Raw genomic sequence first — 27,032 nt, 5'->3', positions numbered from 1 at the left:
GTACCTTTTATGTGTTTAAATGTATAATATTTCTTTTTTATTTTCGATGGGGTTTATTTCCGAAAACCACGAACGCAGCATTGTCAATAAACTACGTGCATTTCAATGTGCAAAGTGCATTACTGCTCCCTAGTGTTAAAAAGTGGGATCTAAAATGAGTGAAAGAATGAGGCGAAACACATACAAATTTAGCTTGAAAAAAACAATACGTAAAAATAAATAATAATCAAGAAAATTACTTTATGACACGTCCCATTATATTGATTAATTATAATATCAAGTAATACTTTTTAGTGGGCTTCAGAATTTTATTTTTGTTACAGTTTATATTTTCACGTTTTGGATTTTACTCGCATTAATGTCACAATTGCATTTGGTGCTAAATAGTAATAATTTTATCGTCATTATTTCCATTATGTTTATGCAAAACATGATTGAAATAACATGGAAATATAACGTTGATATCAAAGAAGTACGACAGCAAATGTGTGGCATAGTCAAAACTTAAGACAGTCAAACACAACAGTTGCGTTTCCACTTGTGCATATTAAAAACTGATCCAAGTAAAGCGTGGTCATTTTAAAATGAATATTATGCCATTATAAAGATCGATTAAAGATTAAAAATCGGCCACAGGAAAAAGTAGGACTCAAGCTTTGGAAAGTAGTTTGTGTATTACATGTCTCAATACAGCTTTGATTTAAAGGTACAGTGTGTAAAATTTAGCAACATTAGTTGAAGTTGCTTGTTAGAGCTGGATATCCCTCATCTCATCCTTCCTTTCCAAGTGTATTGGAGAACCTACATAGCCATCAGTTAGCATCAAAACTCAAAAGACGGTTAGTTTGTCCATTGTAGGCTATTATAAACACATATTGGACAAAAATGGCAGCCTCCATAGAGCTGACGACACTCATTTTGGGCAAATGAAAAACAACGATTCATACAATCAGGTAATTATACACTTAAAAAATTAAGTATCATTTATTTATCTTCAATGTCTGCCAAATGAATCTAATCCACCTAAATTTTACACATTGGACCTTTAAGTATCAGTGTCAATAAAATAAAAAAGGGCACATCTCTGACAACATAACTATAACTGAAAGTATAGGAAATACTGAGCAGTTCAGTCTTCATCCGTCTAAAATGACCTGCTTTAGAGTTAAGTCACGAGAACATAACGTTTACATCAAATTGTCTGACGCCATTTGCAGAGAGAAGTATTTGGATTTATGCAATACCACTATTTTCTAAACAAATTAAAACAATCATTCACCACACTCATCACATTATTCACTCATTAAAAAAAGTAAAACAAAAAAGCAATGCACTTGCAATCTGACCAAAAGATTTGTGATAATTTTCTGCTGCAGTTTTTCCTCTTTCATGTGACAGTAGTTGTACATATCAATGTTTTATCTGAGATGAAGACAAACATCTGCTGTGCCCAAAGGCTCACTGTCCAAAGTTCATCACAAAGCTTGTGTTCTCTCCAATAGTTTTAGAGCAATGATCTGGCACCAAGAAGAGTTTCTGAGGATGATTTAGCCCATATCAAAAGACAACAAACTTATCTCCAAAACGACTCTGGTTGTTTGGCATTTTTCACCCAGAACTTAACAAACATGTCAAAAGCAAAGACCATGTTTGTTCCCTTTATTTCTCAGAGAGAATGTCCTTGAAGTGACCTGACAATCAGGGATGATCTCTGACCACATTTAACCACCAAGGCGCTGTCCCTCTCCCCAGGCAAAACCTCCTGGGCGCTCCTCGGGTAGTGGGTTATAGTTGGCATCTTCCTCTGGAGTGTCGAATAACATCTTTCTATTACAGATGCACAAAAGAGCAGAGTGAGTAAAGATATACATACTGCTATACATATGCAGTCTCTCATACGTCAAATTGCCTGTGACATTACATTCACAATGCAAAACTGCAACAGGCAAACTGTAAATCACCACCACCAGACCACCACAATCTAAGCTGTTTGAGTCCAAGTGAACACACATCAATCAGTGACGGTATCTTCTGCATTTAACCCTCTTATGACCATCATGATAATCAGGCTGTCTGGATTTATTTTGATTCTGTGGCTGTAGAATTGTCAAAAAATGTTCAATGAGTGAGTGCTTCTGCCCCTTTTCCCAATAAAACTTTCACTATCGATCTGGCAGTTATTCAACTGTCTAGGAATTACGGTTGTCTTTTTTTTTATTAACCTGTCCTGTCCAGTACCCAGGACATGCAGTGTGGTTGACTGTGTGCCTTTTCAGCTTCTAAAAAGTGAATACTTTACGGTTTCTTTGCTTCATATTAACAAAGAAATCATTAAAACTGAATCATTTTAGTTTGTTTCAAAAACACTGGTCAACATTTTTCAGAATTTTCTGACATTTTATGGACCAAACAATTTCTCAACAAAAGGATCTACAGATTCATCAATTATAAAAATAATTGTTAACTGCAGCCCTACTCCAATTACAAGCCCAATGGGACGGAAGGACAACCCTAAAACATAATGCCTTCAGCTATAGTTGATGCCAGTGTGGAAGCACAGTGATGTCAGACTTTAGTCCTGATTAGACCTGGTTTTTACATCTGTGTCCTGAGAGATCAGATTAAAAGTGGACAGCTCTAAGAATGTCACCTAACTTGTATGTTACCATTATGTACGATATAAACCGTATAAACTTAATGTACATACACACAATTGCTGCATTTTTACTGTAGTGTATGAAGACTTACATAATAGATGGGGTCTTGAGCCACCTACCACCACCTGGCTGGTTGGGGAAAACATCCTCCAGGAAAAAGTACACATGACCTACGGCGATTCCTGAAGAAAGGAATGAAAAATGAAGACAAGCACCATTCATACTGTACACCGTACTGTTCCTCTCGGCTATAAGCAAACAGTACAGGTCAAAATATTGTATATTTTTAATGCTAAATAATGACTGCAGGTGACAGTAGCGGATACCTAAAAGATCCACAATGATGGAGTTGCCAAGTAGAAGTGAGAATCCCATTAGCACCCATGGAAGAAAGGGTGCCTGGAAATTCAAGAGGCCAAAGAAGTTCATGCGAACGTTTGGGTTTCGTCGGCTCCACACATATACCAGCATGATGGTGAAAGCTTGTCCCAGGAACACCAGACTCACAAAGGTCCCAAATATCTGAAATCTCGTTAAAGACCATGACTAAGACACTTTTAACCAGTCAAACTAAGAAAAAGGAAAATGCTAATTCACAATTTTGACTTTTTGAGTGTGTTACCCATGAGTTACACATGTGCTCTCTTGCAATGCCTCTCATGTGAATGACCTCTTCTAATTCCCTTTGTTTATGATTGTATACACCTGAATCTCTGCATCACAGTCTTGTTACCTGCCAGTATCGAAATACAACATCACCACGGCTGTCGTCTGACTTAAATTAAGTAAATCCATACTTTCTTTAATCCATACTTTACAATACTGTGAAAATGTACAATGATAAATGCACATTTTCCTGTGGGACTTTTGCGTGGGAAGGGGTGTGTTAAAAATGTGTTGACTGCTTTATCTCAACCGTACTTTGTCAAGTGCCGTAAGATCATGTATGATGTGGTGTTGTGCTATATACCAACAAATCGGAAAGGATACAGTCATCAGAAGACCACCAAAGAGGAACATGAAGACAAAGTCAGCTGTGCGTCCCCTGAAAGAGCCCTCCTCCAGCATACGACAGTATCTGTACCTAAAAGCAAATGGTTAAGGAAATCTACACACAAATTGCCTTTTATACATCTTTATTTTTAGCCAAATAACTTTATTACATTACACTGGACTGTGTTACTGATCTGATATGCACTAGTTCATCTGTATCAAGACATCTTTTCATCTTTGAAAGCTTTTTAGTGCTCCCATGAGAAACCGAAAGTTTGCAAACTGACTTCCTGTCAAAAAAAAAGAGAGAGCCTTAAATCGAAAAGGATACAGAAAAATCATATTGAAGAGGAAATTGAAGCCAACTGGACCAAAAAACAGGAAGTTGGTTATTATTCGCCATACCTAGAAAATGACAAAACAGTTTAGCTGTACATAGCACAAATACACATAAACCCTATGACCATTTCCTTGATTAAACCAATAAACCATAGGCTTAATTTAAGGTGAATATGTTGCAGTTAGTAAATATACTAAAGTGAGGCAGGTCATATGAATAAATTCTAGTCGGAGAGTTCTTAGAATTCTTAAATATGTCTCATTTTTGATCAACTAAGTCATGAGCTGAGGTTACGAGTGATGAAACCTTTGTGTACACTGAATCCATTTCATGAATCCAGATGATAAAAGATGTAGACAAACAATGGGGACAATTACTCACTTGGTAATTCCTTAGAATCAAATCCGGGTTAAAGTATAGCTGAAATGGTGTGATGATCTCTAGTTGCTAAGAGAGAAGACATAACAAAGACATCATTAACAAGGGAAAATACCCACAGTGTCAGTACACTCCTAAATCTCACAAGGTGAGACATAAAACAACCGTTACATAAAATTCTGAATCCAGATCCATGTCCAGAAAATCTTATAATTTCTTGCTGAAAAAAACAAAGCAGTTGATCTGGGTTTTATAAATGTTACCAACAGTGCTGGAACAGTGAATTGATTTTTAAAGGATAATAAAAATTAGTGCCAACGCCCTTTGAGTCCAGCTTGGGTCTAGTGTTCCATGTCTACCCCCCTATTGTTGTGTTGGTGATCAATCTCCTTTATCCGTAGCTGTCAAAGTGTCATCTGAGCTAGTTGCACTTTGTGTGCCATGACAGAGACTCTGCTGAGAGCAGGTGTGGAAGTTGCCCCCGTGCTTTCCAGTATTTCTTACCACTGAAAATGTGGCGGTAGTGGTACATAGTATTGAAAAGGGGGAGCGCAGCTGCCTACAAGAAACCACATTCAAAACAGTAAGGGTCGCACTTTCACAAATCATCTGCAACATCTCCTCCTCATAATAGCACAGAATTGCTTCTGAAACATCTGCGAAATGCTGAGCCCAGTTCATTTGGATAAAGTTAGAAAGATGTTCAATGTCTTGTGTCCTCAATTACAAAATTCATAAATCTGTACATTACTTTGTTGTTTATATTTCTAGTCACTTTTACCCCACTACCTTTGATACTCATTACTACCAAAAAAATAGTAATAGTAAAAAGTATCCCTTTTAGGAACTTCATACAAGAATAGATCAATAACTTGTGAGTGAAGAGTATAGTCTGTATTTATAATTAATGCTCTTTATAAATCACTTTTCTACTCTTGATAGCGAAAGGACAGTTTGCTATTTAGCACTGGCATGTAAAAGTGGCACCTTTTCAATCCATCTACCATAACCATTGACACAAGTAGTTACATTACATTTAACTTCAGCATGTTCTCTAGCTTGCCAACATAGAATCCCATCAGAGAGAGTCGAATCTTCTGCCGCTCCTGCTCTGCTGAGAATCCATGCAGGCAGAGATACACTTTACCTGACCGCAGATAATGTGACATCGCCTTAACTTTAATACACGTGAATGTACATGTCTAATTTAGACTGAACGTGTGGGTTACTGAGTGAACCCTCAAGAGAGAGAGAGAGAGAGAGAGACATCGCTACATCTGTGGCATAAGCAGCTAAAGTTAGCATGTGCTCGTTGAATTAGTCAAAAACGAAAATGAATCTCTCGACCAGAGAACAATCACCCTGTGAAAACAGACACGTCTCATTCTCACAGCAGCTCGAGCTACTGCATCGAGCTAGCAGCTACAAATCGACATTGCACCAGCTACGTTAAGCGGTTTAGAGCTACGGCTTTAGCAACACAAGACAAATGTGAGTCAACTTTACCACTGCAGCAGTTGTGAGGACACACGCGGTCGTATATGCCCTGGTAACAATAGGAATTTGTAAATATTCCTGCTGTAATGTTTGATAAGCCATTTTCAACCAAGTGAAAACTTCCGGCACTTCGTTGACACGTCACGTCTTCTTCTTCTTCGCTTCTTCTAATCGAATGAATCATTTCCGGCACCGAGTGCAAGGCCTGCCCCCTACAGTCTAGCAACATAACAGATCATTGCCGCCACCTACTGGACGAGAGTTTGGAAAAGGATATCTAAATGGTAAATAAATAAAAAAGTTAAAAAATAAATAAATCAGTTATTTAATGTTTCACTTTTTTCTTCCCACATGAAAGGAATAGAGAATACAGATCGAAGGTAAGCTACAGTACATCAAAAGCAACAGCATGATACTCTATTATCTATTAACTATTATCTTTTTACTTTTTCTCAGCCTTTTTCATCTTCCTCTGGATTAAAGGCAATTTGCACATTATGGGAACACTGTGTTCTGTGTCCTAGGTTGCGTCCCAAGGAATCTGTTGAGAATCTATGTACATATATATATATACACACATATATATATAGATAGATAGATACATGTTGACAAATTGAATGACATTTGACAGAACAATTAATACAATAAAAATAAAATATAAATCTAATACAACAAAACAAGTTTCTCACTGTACATATGCTGAAACCATAGCTCAAAGGCCTTATCTTACAAGCAGAAGGATGCCTCCTCTGTCAATTCACTTCTGGAGTTTCTTGACGAGATCAAAGTGTGGATGGCCTGAACCTTTTCCATTTTAACAAAAGGAAGACGGAAGTGATGGTGTTTGGACCCAATGGCTCCTGTGAGTCCCTTCCTGTTGACCTGGGCCCTCTGGCACCGCATGTTGAGCCTAAAGTCACAAATCTGGGTTTTAAAATGGACAGTGGTTTTAAAATGGACCGTCAAATTTGTGCAGTAGTGAAGTCCAGTATTTTTTATTTAAGAAAATTAACAAAGGTGAAGCATAGCCTTTCAAAACAGCACTTTGAGACAGTAATCCATGCCTTTGTTAAATCTCACCTGGATTACTGCATCTTTTAACTGGAGCATGTAAGAGGGAACACCTATTTTAGCCTCACTCCACTGGCTGCACTTTAGAGTTCATTTTATCCTTTTCTGTAACTGTGGCCAGATTGTGTAACAATCTCCCACAGCATGTTAGACCATGCATCTTAAAACCCATTGAAACTCTTTGGCCAGTATGAGATGTTGGTTTTATCTTTTTGTAGTTTTATTGTATGACTTGTTTATTACTGTCTTTACTTGTCATTACTTGTCGTTGTTGTTGTTGTTGTCTTACGTTACTTCTGCACTTGCTTGCAATATGAGCAACAGAACTTGTGATAGACTTTTGACCCTAACGTGCATTTGAACAGGCCGGCAGAGGCTTGTTCCGTTAAGTCCGAAATCCTTGATTGCCTTGTTTGTAGACCCCATTCATGCAACAAGCCTCTGTGGGTCACCTGAGAGACAGACTCTACTATAGTGTCGCTGTTGAACTTCACTGTTGCTTTATGGAAGAGAGTGATGGTTTCTCCAGTCTAAAACTCCTAAAAGGATATCTAAATACATCCCATTTATGAGGCTTCTGCCTCCAATTTTCCTCTGTAGAATTTGTCCACCAGGTGAATTTTGCGTCCACTGGAAATACCCTTTGAAGCCTGGGTAGCTCAGTCGGTAGAGCATCAGACTTTTAATCTGAGGGTCCAGGGTTCAAGTCCCTGTTCAGGCGGAGATCAGACTTTAGGTCATTTAAGCCTCTGGCGGCCTCAGCTTGTCATATCGGCAAGTACGTTAAGTGTGGAAATACAAACAGACAGAGCCACAAAAAACAATACTTAGTGAAGTAATGAAGTTGGATTGGATTGAGGGCAGAAACATAGGGTTTAAAGGGACATGCACACTTGTGCCTGCAGTTTTATTTCCAGGGAAAACTTCACTTTGATCCAGGTTAAGTCTATAACCTGAAATATTTCTGAACATTCTAATGTTTTAAGTATATGTGGAACAGATCCTGTCAGCTGGGACATTAATAAAAGAAGATAATCAGCATGTAGACAATGACACTTTCTGATAATTTCTATGTATATGTAACCTGCAAGACTGCATAAAGCACTGGCCAGCGGGTCAATTGCCAAAGTAAACAGGAGGGAAGAACTCCTTGGCCAAATCCACATTTTAGAGAGGTAGTGAAAAGGTTTTCCCACTTGACCCAATCAAAACCTTTCTCAGCATCCAGCATCTCAGCATCCAGGTGACATTAGACCAGTGATGTGCAGTCACAGGAGGCAGTGCCTCAGAAAGAACATTTTGTCCACTTGTGACTGTTCTATAAATTAGTTTTCTGTATGATTTTCAACATTTCTATGGTCAGAACAGTAAGGTGAGGCAGCAATGAGCTGTGCCACACACACTGACTGAAGGTGCATGCCCATTGCTGCCTCTCTTTATATCACCAATATATATATGTTTAATCATACATGTACTGCACATGCTGACGTTCCACAGTCTGTCTAATATATATATAATGAATGTGTGTGACCTATTTAGTCTATCTGATCGGCCATAAATGCACAGGGTGAGGCAGAAAGTACCATGCCGCACTGATAGGGGGCAGTGCTGAGCCCAATAGGCACAATGGGTAACAGGTGCGTGCTTCTTCTACGCAGCAACATATTTGTGAGTGCCCTCCCAGTCATGAACCTCACCACATGTCACTGCATGAGACAACTCCTCTGCACTTTGACCAAGCGCTGTCCATGGTTCTGATTGATTTCCCTTTTGTCCACTACTTACCTAATACAATAGCCAAAAGAAAAATCCACTTTGCTGGTTTAATATACTGTATGTCCTTCCTCTCCTCTCCCTCGCTCTGTGCTGTGCGTCATTATTAGTAATTAGTGTGCAGTGTGAAACTGTGGCCATTGATATGCTAGATGGAGAAAGGCAGAAAACATACCCTATACCTAGAGACACTTGGGTGTCCGAGAAGCTTGAGTGTAAATCAATTCAAACAACTGCAAAAACAAGTGATGGCTGAAAAAGACAAAATAATGATGGGAAAGAAAGTCAGTATGTAAGATCTGAGGAAGTATGACCTGCATGAACGCCATTAACAGATATGGTATGAAGAAGCACAAAGAAGAAGTAAGAAAACAAGACTGTAAGATGTGGGCAGGAAACTTTGAGGATAAAAGGAAAAAAAATGAATAAGACAACTTGCTCAAAGCATTTAGCTTGAGTGGAACCATATGACTGGGTCTGCCTCTTCTCTCTCCATGTTTTTTTTTTGTACGTGGGCCAAGATTTAACAAGTATACTAATTAAATCATCAGACATAATGTTTTCAGATTTCAACAGATGGCTCTAAGGATCCAATATCTGGAAGGGCTGGCTTTGGCATGTTTGTTGCTAATTTTCTGATCAAACAGAGGGTTTGAATAACAGATCGTGTGTCTCTTCTTTCCTCAGAGGTGCTGGTGATCTTGTAGACAATGCAATGGCTTCAGGAGGTCAGAGGTGCTATTTATCTGTGACTGTTCTGATGGTGTTGGTGGGTTGTTGAAATGCTGTGTTGAGAGAAGGGGGCTGTAATACAACATTGATGTCCCTGGACACAAAGGAATTGAAGGACATGTAATGTGTGATAAACTGGCTAAACTGGTTTGTATAGGACACGGTGAGTGGCAAGGAGAGTGGGAAATGGATCAGAAAGGTCGACAGTATCGCTCTCCTGCAGCCTTCTGTTTAGAAATAAACAGAGTGTCTTTCAATCAAGTTGGAGAGAATGGACGAGGTTGTACTAATGTCCCAATATGCCAGAAATGATTAGGAGAACAAGCGTGCATCCATGATGTTGCATTAGTGCCATCTCCTGGAGTTAGACAGCTCCTACACTACTCAGCCGTCATAATATTCTTTCTTCTCATCTCCTGTATCCAAATTGAAGCTATTTTAGCTCTCAGAAAACAATGTCCCCAGCCTTTCGTCTTTATAGACCTCCATGTTACTTTTTCTCAATGAGTGTTAGAGAAGTGCAGCAGCTTTTATAGTAATATCATTGTTTGTTTTAGTGCGTAAGGGGTGCATTCTTGGTTTTCTTGTCTTTTCAGTGCATTTTGGCAGCAACAGTAAGAGCTATGGGACACACGTTAATTAAATACTGTTTATAAACGCAACCTTCCGGAATTAGCATTGCAGCTTCAAGCCTCGGATCAAGTGACCAAGTGTCACTGGTGGACACGTAACACAAAAAAGAATGAAGATATTTCTCAACTCGGGGGAAACTGAGGTTGAGAAGCACAATTTTTCAAAAACACTACCCCTATTCTAGTAATACAAAGCTAAATGCTAAATACGGTGAAGTATTCCTTTAACCTTACCTATAAACAGTCAAACCTGTCCTAATAATCAATATATTCTGCCTCATTAGGACCTGGTTTTGGTCTCCATAGGTCCTGACAAGGTCAGCATAGAAGCCCAAAAAAAAAGCACCTAACACACACACACAGTGACGCACCTGCGTCTGAAGGACATCTGCTAAGAGCAGCTCTGTGATTGGTCAGCTGGGAGAGCTCGGCGTGGAGCTGAGCAGATGATTTGGCATTGCACCTTGCTGTCAACATACCTACCGGGCACTTCCTGCTTTCGATATGTATTCGTTTTCATTTCTTTTTTTGCGAGTGGACGTAGCGTGGCACCTCGCTGTCATGTGTTAATGATTTCGTTTCATGTTCCCGACACGGTCTGTGGGTCTTACGGACCGAACACAACGACTTTGGCTTCATGTTCGGCTCAAAGGAAGAGTCATCTCTCCGGACCCTCCTGCCAGAACATTGCTTGGACTTAATTAAGAACCGCGGTTTTATTTGTTTACATGTGGACTATTTCTGTCGTTTTGTTTTCTTTGTTAAATTCAGCGGCGGCGGCAGCAGCAGTAGTGAGGGACGGTGCGTGGTGGAGAGGTAATGTACATTCTTTAACTGTCGCTATAGAAGCCCCGGGCCTGGTTCGGGCTCTGGCTCGGGCTCGGGTTTAGGATGTGGGGAATGGGGATTCACATTCTACGTTGCTGTCGTGACAGGACACTGTGCAGGTGTAAGGATTAATGGACACGTTTTTATCGCCCGTCTGTGTGCGACATTTTCGTCGTTCATCTTCTTGTGTCGAAGGCGCAGTGGCGTCGCAGCGTTTTTAAGGTCCCCCATACACACCTTTTGTATCACTTTCGGAACATCCCTGTGAAACTTGAGAAACACGGTGCTTATAATTCTTCACCATACACCAAACTGACGTCCTCGTGTAGAGATGGGCAACACAGACATGGCAGGATGCTGATTGCGCACAGTGGACGTGCGCCTGTCAATTCGGAGGGATTCGGATCCCCAATCATTATGCGAGGTGTTGCGAAGAAAAATGACCACTGCGCATGTATTATGAATCCGGCAGTGATTTTGCGCAAGCACTCGTTTTGTGCGGAATGTGAAAACATTTGTTCAGGTATAGTTTTGCATGACTAACAATCAAACAAACCAATAGATTTATAACCTGAAGTGAAGGTCAGTAAATAAACCACCTGTCCTCAGGGGTTTGAGTAGAGCTGGGTATTTATTACAAAATGAATTCTTTGGTTTTATGTCTGAGCAGAGGTTAGAAAAAAAGAGATAACTCAGGTGTTATGTCAGCCAACCTTAAGAATAAATGTGTATTAGTTAGTAAGTTTAATTAGGTTCAAATTGATCAGTTACTTTTGATCATGCATGTGAAATTTTTAGTTATCTATTCACTTTCCCTTTGGGACAAAATGCATAATGGCACCCTTTTTCATTGGAAGGTCACCCATAGGAAACAATCAATTGTATAAATTTATATTTAGCATTAGAGTGGCAGCAGGTCTTCATCATATTTTTATACTCTACTAATTTCATGCCGCCCTCCACTAATATCAAGTCATAATGAGTTATTTCTGTCTCTTTTTTTAAAAAATTTACAGACTAATTTTGCATCACAAATACATAAATTTTTTCTGAACACTTATTGTTCCACATCAAAACAGACACTTTTATTTTGAAATTCTATGAAATATCGAATGTTGTGATATAATTTAAGCTCATTTTGCCTGCTCTGACTGAACAGTTGTTAATCAATTATTTTCCCCGATAATCGATTAATTGTTTGGTGTAGAATATCAGAATATCAGAAAACCTTAATAAATATTGATCGGTTTTCATCAAATCTGGAAATGATGATGTTCTCAAATGTCTTGTTTTGTCCACAAACCAAAATCATTGGCTTTTAATGATTTCTATGTTCTCGAGAGCAAAGAAATGAAGAAAATACTCACATTTAAGAGGCTTAAACAATCGGAAATATTGTTTTAATCATGAAAAAAGCTTCAAACCGATTATTCGATTATCAAAATAGTTGTCGATTAATTTAGTAATCAATTAATAATCGATTCATTGATTAATCGTTTCAGCTCTACTGCCCTGTGAATGACCTGGCTCTTCAATTACAGGACAATGCCTAACTGTTCCAAATGTCTAGAAATGGACATGCAGAAGCTCTATCAGGAAAACTTCTGTCCACTGTTTGAAAAAGTGAAACTACTCTTTAGTTCTCCACCTTGGCAGGTATGCCACTTTATCTCCCCAAATCGTTCTTTAAAACTATCGATAAAGCCTCCAAGATTTCATTCTTATGGGACGGTAAGAAACCCAGAATGAGGTTTGAATTATTACGACCTAGACCTAAATTGACAGAAATTGGTGCCACTTGGAGGCCACGTCTTGCATCTCAACATCCGTCGGGTACTTTGCTACCTCCATTCTCCCCCTCTGTACTTCAGAGTTTACAAATAATCCAGGTGTCATACACACCCTCAACACAGACCAGTAGCTATTTTCATGTTACCCCTAATTAATAATAACCACCTTTACCCCAGCTAAATTGGACTACATTTAAGTACATAAACTGTATATTTGCTAGTTTTGATGACTTATCACCAAAATTCAGCTTTCCTTGGTCTAGCTTATTTCGTAATTTCCAATTTCGTCATTGTCTTAAGTGTCGTGACCCCAACTTTCCACACAGACCCTCCTTGTCTGCTTTAGATGATCAATTAGAGATTCCTTTTTAATTCAAAAAGTCTAATTTTGAGAATAAATGACTTAATAATCTCTTTTAAGAACATATCCCGTGCAAAGATCAGGGCTGAATGCTAGAATTAGTTGGGGGGAGGAATTGGAGGAGGGTATTTGGAATAGTGCTCTGCAAAGAGAGAATGACAGTACTTCCTGTGCAAAACTCAGTGTGATACAAGTTAAGGTTCTTCAACGCAGTCACTATTCTAAAGCAAGGCTAGCGAAAATATACCCTAACATAGCTGCTGGCTGTGAAAGGTGTCATGACACTCCTGCCAACTTGACTCATGTTTTGGTCCTGTTCATCCCTGACCACCTATTGGTCTGTGATCTTTAAGACACTCTCAGCGGTGCTTAATATTAATCTGCAACCCAATGTTGCTATGGATATATTTGGTGTCACAGATAGGAGCTACTTTACAATTAGGAAAAGTCATAAACACAGAACAACAGTGCAGACATGAGTTCTTCTCCATCTGGAATCCAGTGTTGTCATACTTAGGTGGACTCAAAACCTAGCTACCTATAAACCTATGCCTACTTAATTTCACTGTGCAATCTACTTATGCGTGTCCATGTAAATCTTTGCAAACAGAGTATGGTTTCACCAACAGTAAATAGGTTTATGCTTTCTTTGCTTCTTTGGGTTTATGTCCCTCATGGTTTTTTAGATTTTTTTGGTTTGCTTTCTGTGTGTTTGTGTTTGTTTTTGTGTGTGTGTAACATAAATGTACATATAAGAGCATTGTTCCAATGATCCTGTCTTTGGTCTATGTATGTAAATTGAATATAATTTATAAATAAAAACACATGCGGAAGGAAAAACAAGTTGCATATTCACAAAACACAAACAAAAACAAACGCAACATGACAAAACGCGCTGCAAAAGAACAATTGCCTGCAGAAAGCCGAAACACATGCATCAACAGAAACACACTGCAAAAACAAAACTGAAAAAAATATTATATGGGCTAATTGTTGCAGCCCTAATGTTCACCGTTTTTAAATCAATGTATCTGCTCTGTAATCTCACTTTACATTCTTGATCGGTTTTGTTAGCAAACTAGAAAGTTATAGTCTTATACTGTTATTATCCAGTTCTTTATTTACTGATACATGGTGGTATTGAAAGGTGGAAAAGGGGAGGTGTTGAAGGGCTTTTCCTACTGCTGTCACTGTCAGGAGCCAGCAGCATGTTATGAGTCTCTGCAACGTGCCGCTGTAATAGTGGCTGCTTCACTGCATGGCAGAACACGCACGTCTTCTGCAGGTTTGTTCATACCTCTGCACTCGAGTATTGCTTTCATGCTGGGGAAATGTTCTGTTAAGCTGTCAAACATTGGAAACTTGTTAAAAAAACCAAAACAAATGTAACAAGAAAATGTATGTGGAAAGTTAGAAGCTGTGTCCTCTCTTTTAGGAATGAATGAGAGGATATGTGTGCCCCCCAGCTGAAAACCTCTGTCGCCTTGACCTGTGCGTCTCATCAGTCCCTCAGCGAGTATGTATCGCAGGAACGGACTCTCAGATGACACCAGCATCAATTCAGTCACTTCAGAGGTAAGAAAACTTGGATACAGACTTTTTTATGTATAGATATCTATATACAGATACTGTATATTATCTTAAGTGGCAGGTCAGTGGTGGTTACGATGATGTGATACCACCCCAACTAGTTAAAATAGTTTCATGTCAGCTGGCTGTTTGTATATTAATGTCCTAAAGAATGTCCTTGTTTTCTTAAGAGTGCATCTCTAATTGAATTTACTCACTTCAGCTCATCTATGGTTAACCATTTCAATTGGTCAATCTGAAAATTTGAATATCCTTGTATTAAAATTTTAGAATATTAACGATTGGGCGACATTCTTGGGACATTGCTCGATAATCTAGCAGATGCAGGGTTCTGCTAGGCAAACAGAAGCCTATTTAGAGGTACGATCTCTAAGTGCAGAACCTTGCACACAGACACATTGTGAGGTTGGGGTGTCCGGTCATAGTTCAGGATTCTAACAGCATAGAGAACATACTCGCAGAACAAAACAATGATTACCTTTGTGAAATGTCCTGCTGCGGCCTTGATTCCGGCTCAGTTGTCTCTATTTCTTGTGACTCTGGATTAAAATGCATGAGCAACGACGAGGGATTCATTAAACAGTGCACTGTTTGTTTAATTACATACATTTGCTTTGTCTTGTGTGACTGCTGGTCTGTTTTTTTTAATTCAAGGGTTTAATTTTGTGCCTCTTAGGCGAGCAGCAGCTCAGATTCTTTGGATGGACCTCGTGTAGACTACGCCAAGAGCTATGACGCCGTCATCTTTGACGTACTGAAGGTGACGCCGGAGGAGTTTGCTGTGAGTATACTTGGAATATACTTAAAGGATCAAAACAAGCATATATGATTTATGTAATATGATTTGACCTTGCTTTAATTCCTGTTTATTTATTTTATTTTTTTTAGAGCCAAATCACTCTAATGGATGCACCAGTCTTCAGGGCAATACAACCAGAGGTAAGAACCATGTTGTCAATTGCTTGGCCTCTAGATCTCTAGATTTCATTTCTGACTTAATCACATTTCATCATTCACCTGAATTCCAGCTGTGGTGTGTCTTTGTGATATATATATATATATATATATATATATATATATATATATATATATATATATACACACACACACACACACACACACACACACACACACAGAGCGAGTATATGGCTTTCAAATTATACATTTTGGGAGATACTGGAAAACCTGGGTATACATTATAACAACTTTAAGGCAAGATACTGGGTAATGTGATAAATCCCCCTAGTTTTTGACTCCACTCATCTGGTTCAGTTTTCATTCTTTGTTTCAGCAAATAGAGAGTTATACATGTATACAGCAAATTATCTTACTTAATCTACAATTATTTTTAACCCTATTATAAGATAATGTTTACAGGAAAAATCATGAATGAGGACAAGTACATATGGAGCAGACAAATGTATTAATTTTACATCTGTTATTGTCTATTTTATTTATACTATTTTTACTATTTTTACTCTACCAGTCCAGAACCAGTATAGTAGAGTACTGTGATGGGAGACAGAGTGTGGGTGCTTTTGTAATGATGTGAATTTTTCTTTCTTGATTAATGGCATGTATACAAACTTAAGAGCAACATGTATAACTTATTTTTCTTTAAATAAAAAGTTTAATAACACAAAAATATACATTTTAAATCAATTATGTATTATAAATGTACAAAATGCAGAAGAAAAGGCTGAATCACATCAATATTAGGTGCAACCATCATTTGCCTTCAAACCAGCATCCGTTCCTCTAGGTACACTTGCAAGCAGTTTTTGAAGGAACTATATTTACTGTATATATTGTGCAGATATTAAATGTAATTGTATTTTTTTTTTCACTTTCTCCTATGTAGTGTTTTTTTTAAATACAGTATATACCTTTATGTTCATGCAGTTCATGGTTTGTGGTGTTGTTTATTCTCTGCCATTACACTTGTCGTTCCACATTTCTCAAATCTATTGGTTTATTTGAATCTGTGTTCTGCAGGAGCTGGCCAGCTGTGGCTGGAATGGGAAAGAGAAGCACAGTTTGGCCCCCAATATTGTCGCAATCACGCGTCGATTCAACCAGGTATGTTTTTTGGGCTCATTTACGTTTAGATCTCAGAAGTGAACCAAATGTACCATCACTCATTTTAAAGTCTTCTCCTTTTAACCAGCCAGTATTTTGTGATGCAGCGTCATGCAGTGAATGATCGTTCATGTGTGTGAACATTAGGCATTTCAGGTCTCTTTATGTTGTGTTGTTCCAGGTGAGCTTTTGGCTGGTGAGGGAAATCTTAACGGCCCAGACACTGAAAATCCGTGCAGGGATATTGAGCCATTTCATTAAAATAGCCAAGGTGAGTTCCTTATCCCTAAAGATTAATTTATATGAGAAATATATGAACCCATCTAATGCATTGTTACTCTGTTGACTGTGATGATTTCACATGACAAAAACACACTGTTGATCCCCTTTCTCTTTCCTGTTGGAATGGTTCTCACGATGCTTAAACTTATCGTCAGACATGATTTTTTCTTTTTTCATTAGATGTTGAGTGTTTATTTACATTTGAAGGCCACTGTCAATTGCTTCTAAAAATAATATAATCCCCGTATGTGTGAAGCTGTAGAAGACAAGAGCTGTCCAGAGATTAGGGAATAGTAAGAGAGGGTTTTTCCCCCTACAATTGGATGCTAATTTTTAAAATGAGTGGAGGATTGGGTCAGGACAATCCCTGGCGTTTACTGGTTCCTTATGAGTGTCTAGGTCACATGTGTTTTCAACAGCATTAGAGTAGCCGTGTCCCAACAGTCAAGGCTGCATCCTTCAAGTGTGCATTCGTCGTTCAGATGTTGCTAAAATATGTCACTGTACCGTGACGTGGGCTGTCCCAAATATCACATGAGTCATCGGCGCCATCTCCATTTGCTCCGGTATTACATGAAATATTTACTGTAACAAAATTAGAACTAACTAAAAACAGTACTATGAGCTATAAAATTACATTGAAAATGAAATATGAGATAAACCAGCAGTCAGGCTTCAAGCGGCAGGAAGTACTATGATTGAGGACATGGAAGGAAAGATTGGCTCAAATTTCTTCTTCTTCTTTTGGCTTCTCCCTTTAGGGGTCACCACAGCGGGGTCATCTGCCTCCATTTTGTCCTCTCCCTTGTGTCCTCCTCTGTTATACCTCTTCTGTTCTCATGTCCTCCTTCACAACATCCATGAACCTTCTCTGTGGTCTTCCTCTTTTCCTCCTGCCCGAAACTCCATCTTCAACGTCCATTTGTGCGATATAATCACTGTCCCTCCTCGGCGCGTGATCAAACCATCTCATCCTTGACTCTCTTACTCAATTTCCAAAACATTTAACCTGAGCTGTCCCTTGAAAATGCTCATTTCTAATCCTGTCTATCCTGGCCACTCCCAACTGGTCACTTTCTTTTGTTAATATAATGGTCCACCTCCTTTTGTCAATTGAAATGGTGAAGAGAAAGTGGCCCTTTTTCCCTCCAATGGTTGCTTTCTTGCTAAATTGTTGTGTAAACTATTGTGTTAATTCTGCCTGTAGTTCCAACCAATAAACATTTCTTGCATCCCTTATACAACAACGGTTGTATGATAATTACTCTTTCTTTATTTAAATGGTAGTACATTATTCATGGTTACATGGACTATATTGTTGTTATTGTTGTTGCAATAATATATCTGTTTTTTTTCCTCCCAGAAACTGTTGGAGTTGAACAATCTTCATTCCCTTGTGTCAGTGGTGTCAGCTCTGCAGAGCGCTCCCATCTTCAGACTCAGCAAAACCTGGGCTGTAAGATATGAGACTCATGCACTTCTCCTCCTTCTTCTTCTTCTTCTTCATGTAGGAACAAAGGACAGATTAATGGTTAGACGACTAGATACTGAAAGACATGTGCAACACATGTTTTTGGGTGCGACGGTAGCTCAGTGGTGGATGTAGTAGTCATTCAATTCCTGGCTCCGTTAGTCTACACGCTGATGTGTCCTTGGACAAGACACTTAACCTTATGTTGCTCTAATGGCGTATTTCCACCGGCTCTACTCGCCTCGGCACAGCATCTCCACTACAATGATATCAAGTTAAAATGTATTAAAATTTTAATAAACAATTCTAACATAATTTGAATATTAGAGGAAAATTGACATTCCTACTAGATAGTTATTTCATTTTGAGCAACTGGAGCGATTGTGATTTACGTGTCTTTGAGTGATTCATGACGACCAATCCACTGTAACTTCTCCTCTCTATTGTCACAGCTCATCAGTCGGAAAGACAAGGCCACGTTTGAGAAACTAAACTATTTGACATCCAAGGAGGACAACTACACTCACATGAGGGAACATACCCGCTCCCTGAAGATGGTGCCCTGTATTCCGTACCTTGGTGAGTTCCAGGCTTCCTACAACTGAACTATAAAGCTAGCAAATCAAATGTCATATCATCATGAAAACAATGCACCTTTTTTATTCTTTAAATCTGGTTGTTGTTGTCGTCAGCATCACAATCATTCTTTTTAACATATATTTGTTGCCTACTCAGTTTGTCTCAATCGTCCTAGGTTAGGGCGACTTTAATAGTTTACAACAATAAAAGTAATTGCCTAACAGGCATAAATGAATGATTATCCTTTATCCTTTTAAAATTGCTGATAATAATAATTAAAAGGGAATATGATGACATAACATAGAGTTCATATGCCGTAGTATAAACTGTATTTTATTTATATATCTTTATAGTTTTTAACATGTTTCCATGTTAGATCTGCCAGTAAATATGGTATTGTGCTTTAATGCAGGTGCAGATGAGTGAAAGAGGATCAGTGTCAACTCAGACACCGTTTACAGAGGGAACGACAGCTAGTTATTAGTTCGTTAACTTATATGTGTTCAATGGCAAATTTGAATTTTCATTAAAAAAAAGAATACTCCATAAATAACAATGTTGTAGAGAATCAAAAGGCAAGTTAAAAAAAAAACTCCAGGGGTGAAAATGAGTTCCTGAGTTGTGGCCCCGTTTCATCCCACTCTACTAACCGACTACTCTATGTCATTAACACTCTAACACCAGCAGCACATTTGAATATATATATATATATATATATATAAACCATTCACGGGTTCATTATGAATTTGCTCAAACTTTATTTTCGGGAAAAAGTGACGGCCCCTGTTTTTACAGTGCCTCGTTGTTGTGTCTCATCCAGGGATATACCTGTTGGATATGATCTACATTGATTCAGCATATCCTGCGTCGGACAGCATCATGGAGACACAGCAGCGGACTAATCAGATGAACAATCTTCTGAGAGTCCTCTCCGACCTACAGATGTCGTGTAACTATGGTAAGAACCAGAGGTTATCATGAGCCTGATAAACATTTCATCAACTTAATCATACTCAGTACTATACACTACCCACATTTTTTCAGTTTTTATTACGTATATCCTGATTTATAACATCTGCAGCTGATCACGTTATTGTTTTGAGCAACATTTTATTTGGTCAAGTCCAGTATCTGCACTTTTCTTGACTTTTATCTTAAATGATTTCCCTCCAAACTTGTCTTTCAGATCATCTTGTGATGCTGCCACATGTCCAGAAATACCTGTTGTCTGTTCGCTACATAGAGGAACTCCAGAAGTTTGTTGAGGACGACAACTTCAAGTAAGTTTCATCTCTGTGGAGGCAAAACCCTCAGAGAATGAACCTGATATGTTGTAGACACCAGAAAACCAAGACACTCACACAACATCATTCTAGGATGAATCTGCTGCTCTTGTATCAGAGTAAATATCAGCTGCTAATGTGTGTTTGATGAACTGTGTTGCAGGCTGTCTCTGAAGATTGAACCGGGCAACAGTTCCCCTCGCATTGCTTCTTCTAAAGAGGACTTGGCTGGTAAAACACATCTGATCTAATGGATCTTATTTATTTTGATCCATGTTGTTATTATTTATGACAACAGGTCTGGACCACTGTTGTTGAAGCTCAATGTGTAAATGATGCTAATTAATTGCACAATTTTCTGTAATTAATCGTGATTAATTACAGAAAATAAAGCCGAAGCTTATAACAGATATTTATTTATTTATTTATTTATATAAAATCATGTAATGAATGTAAAATCAACACAAAAAAGTATATTTAAATTCAAAGACTGTTTTATGGCTTTCTTTAAACACAATTTCTATCCTAATTATAACAAATTTGGCACAAAATAATAATAATGTATGAAGATATGGTGATGTTTGAGACCGGTTTACTGTGTTTCAGGTCTGTCTGAGGTATCAGCCTCTCTCAGATATAACCGGAGGCCTACCTGTCCTGACGCATCTGTGGGGGTCCATATCCCCAGTCCTCCGTCCTCCCACCACAGGAAGAGCCATAGTCTGGGAAACAAGTGAGTAAAACGGGGCCTCTCTCAAACTTGCACCAATTTAAGACTTAAACGACTGGTTCCATGTGAGCCTTTTCAAACTATCCTCTCCAATAGCAGTACTAGACCTCACAAACATGAGTAAGTCAAGTAAAACAAAACAAGTGCATCCTCAAAATCCATCACACGTGAGCGCCAGCTAGTTTTTGAGTGAATCAAAATGATTCTAAATGGAAGGTGCCTGTTTTAAACTAGTCACATATATTCTATCTTTGTTCTAACTGAATTGCACTTATAAAGACAGTGCAGTGTTTGCTTTTTGTGAAATGCACTGTCACATGTGTTTGTTTTGGTTGTTGTCTGCAGTATGATGTGTCAGTACGGCATGTCGGAGAGCAGGAGTGCGACATTTCCTATCAAAGCGCGACACTTGCTGGACGACAGCTTCTTAGAGTCTCAGAGTCCTGTCAGAATAGATCCACACAGTACATCTGTGTCTAACGGGCTGTCATTAGGTAAGTCTGAGCACAGATTATTGTTTTTCTTCACCTTTTAACAAAATGAGGGCCTTTTTTATGTCCCAACATACATAAAAGATTAACGTTTTTATGTCCTTTAGCCCTCTGCACTCAATCCCTGGCACTAATTCTTTGGTCTTTATTCTGTCATTTTACATCTCATGCTTTTAAGAACGGGCCACATGGTTGGTGTAGTGGTTAGCACTCTTGCCTTTGCAGCAAGAAGACCTGGGATCTAGAGCTGCAATTAACGATTATTTTCACAATCGATTAATCGGATTATTTTCTCGATTAATCGGATTATTTTCTCGATTAATCGTTTGGTGTTCAGAATATCAGAAAACCTGAAAAAATGTGAATCGGTGATCGTCAAACCTGGAAATGATGATGTTCTCAAATGTCTTGTTTTGTCCACAAACCAAAATGATTAACTTTTAATGTTTTTTTTTGTTATCCAGAGCAAAGAAATTAAGAAAATATTCACATTTAAGAAGCGTAAACAATTGGAAATCTTGTTTTAATCATGAAAAAAGCTTCAAAACGATTGTTCAATTATCAAAATAGTTGTCAATTAATTTAGTAATCGATTAATAATCGAACCCCAGAATAACCCTGCCTTTGTTATTGTTGTTGTTTGTGTTTTTAGCAAGCAGTGAAAGCTCTTTTTCGGAGGAACTATCCGCTAAAATGGAGAGGTGAGTGAGAGCTGCTCGTCACATACAAGATATATTTTATACTGTTTTAATAACTTTAAAATAAAGTCAATGTTCCCTACAGTATTTTAGATTTGGCAAGTGTGTGTAGATTTTATTCAGTGAACGTAAAATATGTCTTTTTGTTGTGTATATGTGATGAAGGATTGCATGGGTTGCAGTGAGAATATTTATCTTATAAACTAATAAACCGACTTATATGCTTTTCTGTGTCACTAAATAGTGTCTGTGCTTGTAAGCGAATGACATGATTTCAGCGTTTTTCATGATACAAATATTCTATTCTTTTCCTGAGCAGACAGTCTTCTTCATTTCTGCGTAGTGCAGGTTTATAGTGTCGTTTACACACTTGTACTAACCCAAGAAGACCAATCCATCCCATCAGCTCCTCAAACTGACTGTGAAATGTGTGACAAACAGGGGCCGCATGTACGCAACACTGGGCCCCAACTGGAAGGTCCCAACTCACGACTCCCCCCGGAGCTACGGCTATGTGTACAGGTGAGAGCAGGAGTCTTCATCACAACACTGAATACTGATCATCTTTACTGATGTGAGGGGAAGTGTAACGGCTTAACGCATAATAATTTCTGCATTTTTAGAATCATTAGTCTTGTCAGTCACTGAAATACTAATACATCAAATCTTACAACTTACAACAACACTGCAACAACATAAGTGTGGCTTCAAACTTCATGATAAACATGTATCCATCCATTATTAATACTACTTATTTCCTGAGGGTCACTAAGCAAAAGAGGTTCACCCTGGTCACATTTGTCTTTTCTCTGTGTGATTCAAAGCTGGAAATCATAATATGAGTGTTGGTCTTTTACATGCTGTCTGAATAAGATCTTTTCATTCCAGTGTTTATATGTAAAAATGTAAAACGTTATCTATCCATTTTATAATGCTCCTATATCATTGTTGAATAATACTAATTATGTATGTGTCACTGCTGTGATCATTGAAATATTCTCCACATGTGATTTAATAAATTAGCACAGGTTTGATTCAAATAAGCAGTAACTTAACTATCACATTTTGAGTGAAATCATTCCCGTTAAAATCAAAGAGCACCAGACGATGTCAGACATTACACTGCCTCTGAACATTGAACAGAAATATACTGAAGTTTCCCATAATGATTTCACGTTGATCTGCTGCTTGTTACTCCAGCTTCTCTGCTGCCAACTCCTTCTATGGCTGCAGTGAGGCCGACAATGTGGTCATGGAAGGACCGCTACGAAGGAAAGCAATGCTTAAGGAAGGACGGAAACCCAAGGTAAGGTCATTTTTTCTGTCTTTCTGCCCTAAAAAGTCTTTATTTCCCTTTATTTTTTATCAATTCTTTAATGAAAAGGTGAAAACCGATTGTTGTCCAGCAGGAGCTAGAAGCTTAAAGAGTAACTCAACCCCTAAACCACACAGGGGTGTCAAAGTCAAGGGCCAGACTCGGTCAAATAATATCAAATTCCCAACAAACCAAGCCTACAGATTAATTAAGAAACAAATCAGAGGTCAAATTTGTAATGAAAGATTTGTCACATTGAGATTTATTAGTGAAAGCAATTTAAATCCATTTTGTAAAAGAACAAATGTAGATGAATGAATGTATTGTTGAAATGTATGAATTTGCAAAAAACACAGAAGCTTTGCTGTGACCAAAATATTGAATGTTTATACAGGTTCATATGTCACATGATCTACTGTTGTAGAAATCTGTTTTCACTTTGACATGAAGGATAAATTATTGATCCAGTGATGACAATGATTCTGTTTACAAAAGCAATAAATAAAACATCCAAAAGGTTTATGTTTTATAGACACTATAAGCTGGTGTCTTTCTTCACAGTCTTGCCTATGACTGACTTGTAAAAGAGATTTTAATCTGAATGTGCTTTCCTAGATAAATAAAGGTTAAATAAATGATGACTGAACACAATGATTTTGCTATATCTATGTTTTTACTTACTTACAGTTGTCATCATGGACCAGGTTTTGGATAACTCTGTCAGGATCAACCCTGACCTTTTATGGGGCAAAAGCACTGAGAGCTTCTGAAAGGAAACATGTAAGTGGCACTTAAGTAATGGTTTGGCATTTGATAAACCATAAACTAATGAAGTGATTATGTCTCATCTGTATCTGACTTGTAAAAATATTCTATATATATCTATATTTTATGTTTGCAAGCAATTTGTTGTAACTGTGCAGTTTTTTTACTTTGATTTTTCTAAGTAACAAAGAGACTATTTTCTCTGAATTAGAAAATGTCTAATTTATCTGTGACATCTTTTGTCACACCTCCTCTGAAATGGCATTACTAAAGGACAGGTGAGTGATGATGAGGAAAGGTGAGTGGTAAGGAAAGGTGAGTGATGAGGACAGGTGAGTGGTGAGGAAAGGTGACTGACGCGGACAGGTGAGTGATGATGAGGACAGGTGAGTGATGAGGACAGTTGAGCAATTAGGGCAGGTAAGCGATAAGGACAGGGGGATGATGAGAACAGGGGAATGACAAGGACACAGGACAGGTGAGTGACGCGGACAGGTGAACGATGAGGATAGGAAAAACTATTCAAACATTTGTGTCCCCTTATCCTTTTTGCTCGACAGAAGAAAGAACCTTGTTAAAAAGTAACTTTTACTCGGAGTACATTTTAAACAAGTTACTTTTTTACTTTAACTTGAGTACATTTTTAGACCAGTGCTTTTACTTTTGCTTAAGTAAAATGTTATCAAAATAGTGGTACTTTTACTTGAGCAGAATATTTCAGTACTCAGTACTGCATAATATGATGATGAAAGCCAAAGGCAGTGGAGAAACTGTGAATTAACATTGTGGTACAAATGACTCATATTTGCACATGCTTGTCATATAGTGCTAACATTTGTACATAATGTCAACGTAACAGCATTTTCCTGCCTTTGTTAACAAAGTCCAGAATAAAGTTTGACATTTTTGAATCTTGCGTGTGTTTTCTATGAGTGTGAGCCTCTGTCACGTGTCTGTCGCAGTATAAATCCAAACCCTGTAAGAAGATGTGTGTGACTGGATGGATAGTCGTGCTGCCAGATGACCCAGCCAGACCCAACATCTTCCACCTCAATGACCCAGACAAAGGTCAGTGACACTGTGACATTTTGCTTCACTTTAACTGACCTCACACACTCAGAGCCGTCTGTGTCACTTCACAGGTAACATTTACAAGTTCCAGACAGGATCCAGGTTTTCAGCCATCATCTGGCACAAAAACCTGGAAGAGGCTTGTAGGAGCAGAAGACCTCAGGTATTTTCAGCACACACACACACACACACATTCACTCATCGTCGTGACAAACCCCCATTTTCAGAAAGGTTGGCACACTCTCTAAAAATGATCTTTAAAACTTGATTTGTTGAATACGGACACATTTGGAAACGGATGCTACCACCAAGGCCACTTGGAGCCTTAAGAAACCACAAATAGTTATTTATGGTTTCTTTCTTAGTTATTTATGAATTCTGCATTAATCAAGTGAAGTGATCTACTGGAAAAGAGCAAGTCACAGTTAACTCTTTGGGGTCTGATGGGCTCTGAGTATGTAAAGAGGGGGATTTTGTATTCAATTTTACAGAGAAGTGTTTCTTGTCGGTGCTTGTGGTGCTTCATTTTGGATCCAATGAAGGGTTTTCCACAGACATACACAGAATATTCTAATCATATTCTGCACAAGGTTGTGTTTTCTTTTTGGTTATTCATCATTTCCACGTGTTGCTCGACAAAAGCTCTAGAAACTGGAGGTCAAGAAAATGTTAGGAGAGCAGATTATCAAGTCTATTTGACGTCATGAATGAACAAGGCTGGGTGTTGTTTTTATGGCAATTAAAGTTGTTGCATCCTGACTGACTTCTGCTGCGTTTTACAGTTAGAATTTGTTCTATTTGCACACACACACAGCAATTAGTGATTTGACCTGTCCTTTTTACCAGTAGTGAACACACTTCTTACCAATGTTCTTCATTTGTGTTCTGTTGTGTCAACAGATACCAGCAAACCTTATGTCATTTGAATGACACAATGTCCTTTGAATACGGACCCTGTGAAGCATTGTGTGTAGATGAAATGGGAGCATGAAGAAGTATCTGAAGAAGCTCCGATACTGGATGTGCCACTGTACAGAACACGTGTAATATACATTTCCGCAAACACCTAAGAAGACTTGGTGAGGCTGTCGTTCTCTTTCTTTCTCTAAGCTTCTTGTTCAGTGACTTTGTTCGACTGCTATAAAGAAGTGAAGAAGCATATGACAAACATGGACAACAGTGTTTGTTGACTGATACTGATGTTAAGTTTACACAGCAGCAGTTGTTCCACTGCCTTCAGGTGGAGCTCTGTTTTTCTAAAGTGAAAGTAAGAAGACACTTGTTGATTCGTGAAACTGCAATCGCAAAAAAACAACTGAGAAAACTGGAAGAAAAGCTTCTTTTCTTTTTTTTTTTTAAATCAAACATGGGGAAAGATTTCATTTGTTTTTTTCTGTGTTGCAATGTCAAGGACAAAGACAAAGAAAACCAGTGTCAAGACATCCCGTGTTCTTGATCTCGTGATGAGCATGAAAACCATGACCCTGTTTAAAGGCCTCATTATTGTTTTGAAGATGAAGCGAACGATTCATCTTCTTTCACTGACATCCAGCTGGACTGATTTTGTACCAAAAAAAGAGATCATTTGTAATCATAGAGTCATGAGTTTGGCTTTGAATTGTTAAT

At 38.3% G+C, this 27,032-nt stretch overlaps 2 protein-coding genes and 1 non-coding gene across 3 annotated transcripts; 2 read left to right on the top strand and 1 right to left on the bottom strand.

The window, feature by feature from the left end:
* Positions 1-655: 655 nt before the first annotated feature.
* derl2 (derlin 2) lies at positions 656-6,021 on the bottom strand. The gene is made up of 7 exons (XM_044012476.1): positions 5,875-6,021; positions 4,372-4,437; positions 3,982-4,055; positions 3,648-3,741; positions 2,984-3,179; positions 2,749-2,839; positions 656-1,827 (listed from the first exon to the last, which is right to left on the bottom strand). The coding sequence occupies exons 1-7, from the start codon at positions 5,965-5,967 to the stop codon at positions 1,722-1,724; spliced, it is 720 nt and encodes a 239-aa protein (XP_043868411.1). The 5' UTR covers positions 5,968-6,021; the 3' UTR covers positions 656-1,721.
* Positions 6,022-7,584: 1,563 nt separating this feature from the next.
* Positions 7,585-7,657, top strand: trnak-uuu. The gene has a single exon. It is a non-coding gene; the product is annotated as a tRNA-Lys (tRNA).
* Positions 7,658-10,547: 2,890 nt separating this feature from the next.
* On the top strand, positions 10,548-26,759 carry LOC122758341 (ras-specific guanine nucleotide-releasing factor RalGPS1-like). The gene is made up of 20 exons (XM_044012454.1): positions 10,548-10,889; positions 14,488-14,627; positions 15,319-15,423; positions 15,531-15,581; positions 16,638-16,721; positions 16,903-16,992; positions 18,367-18,459; positions 18,927-19,053; positions 19,874-20,011; positions 20,240-20,333; positions 20,500-20,567; positions 20,943-21,069; positions 21,412-21,560; positions 22,210-22,258; positions 22,697-22,777; positions 23,456-23,561; positions 24,258-24,350; positions 25,298-25,403; positions 25,478-25,569; positions 26,307-26,759. Exons 2-20 carry the CDS (start codon positions 14,571-14,573, stop codon positions 26,334-26,336), a joined length of 1,740 nt encoding a protein of 579 aa, XP_043868389.1. The 5' UTR covers positions 10,548-10,889; positions 14,488-14,570; the 3' UTR covers positions 26,337-26,759.
* The last annotated feature ends 273 nt before the right edge of the window (positions 26,760-27,032 follow it).

This window comes from Solea senegalensis, linkage group LG21 (assembly GCF_019176455.1).
Source record: "Solea senegalensis isolate Sse05_10M linkage group LG21, IFAPA_SoseM_1, whole genome shotgun sequence".
Taxonomy (NCBI): Eukaryota; Metazoa; Chordata; class Actinopteri; order Pleuronectiformes; family Soleidae; genus Solea; species Solea senegalensis.
This window is presented reverse-complemented; position numbering and strand designations above follow the sequence as displayed.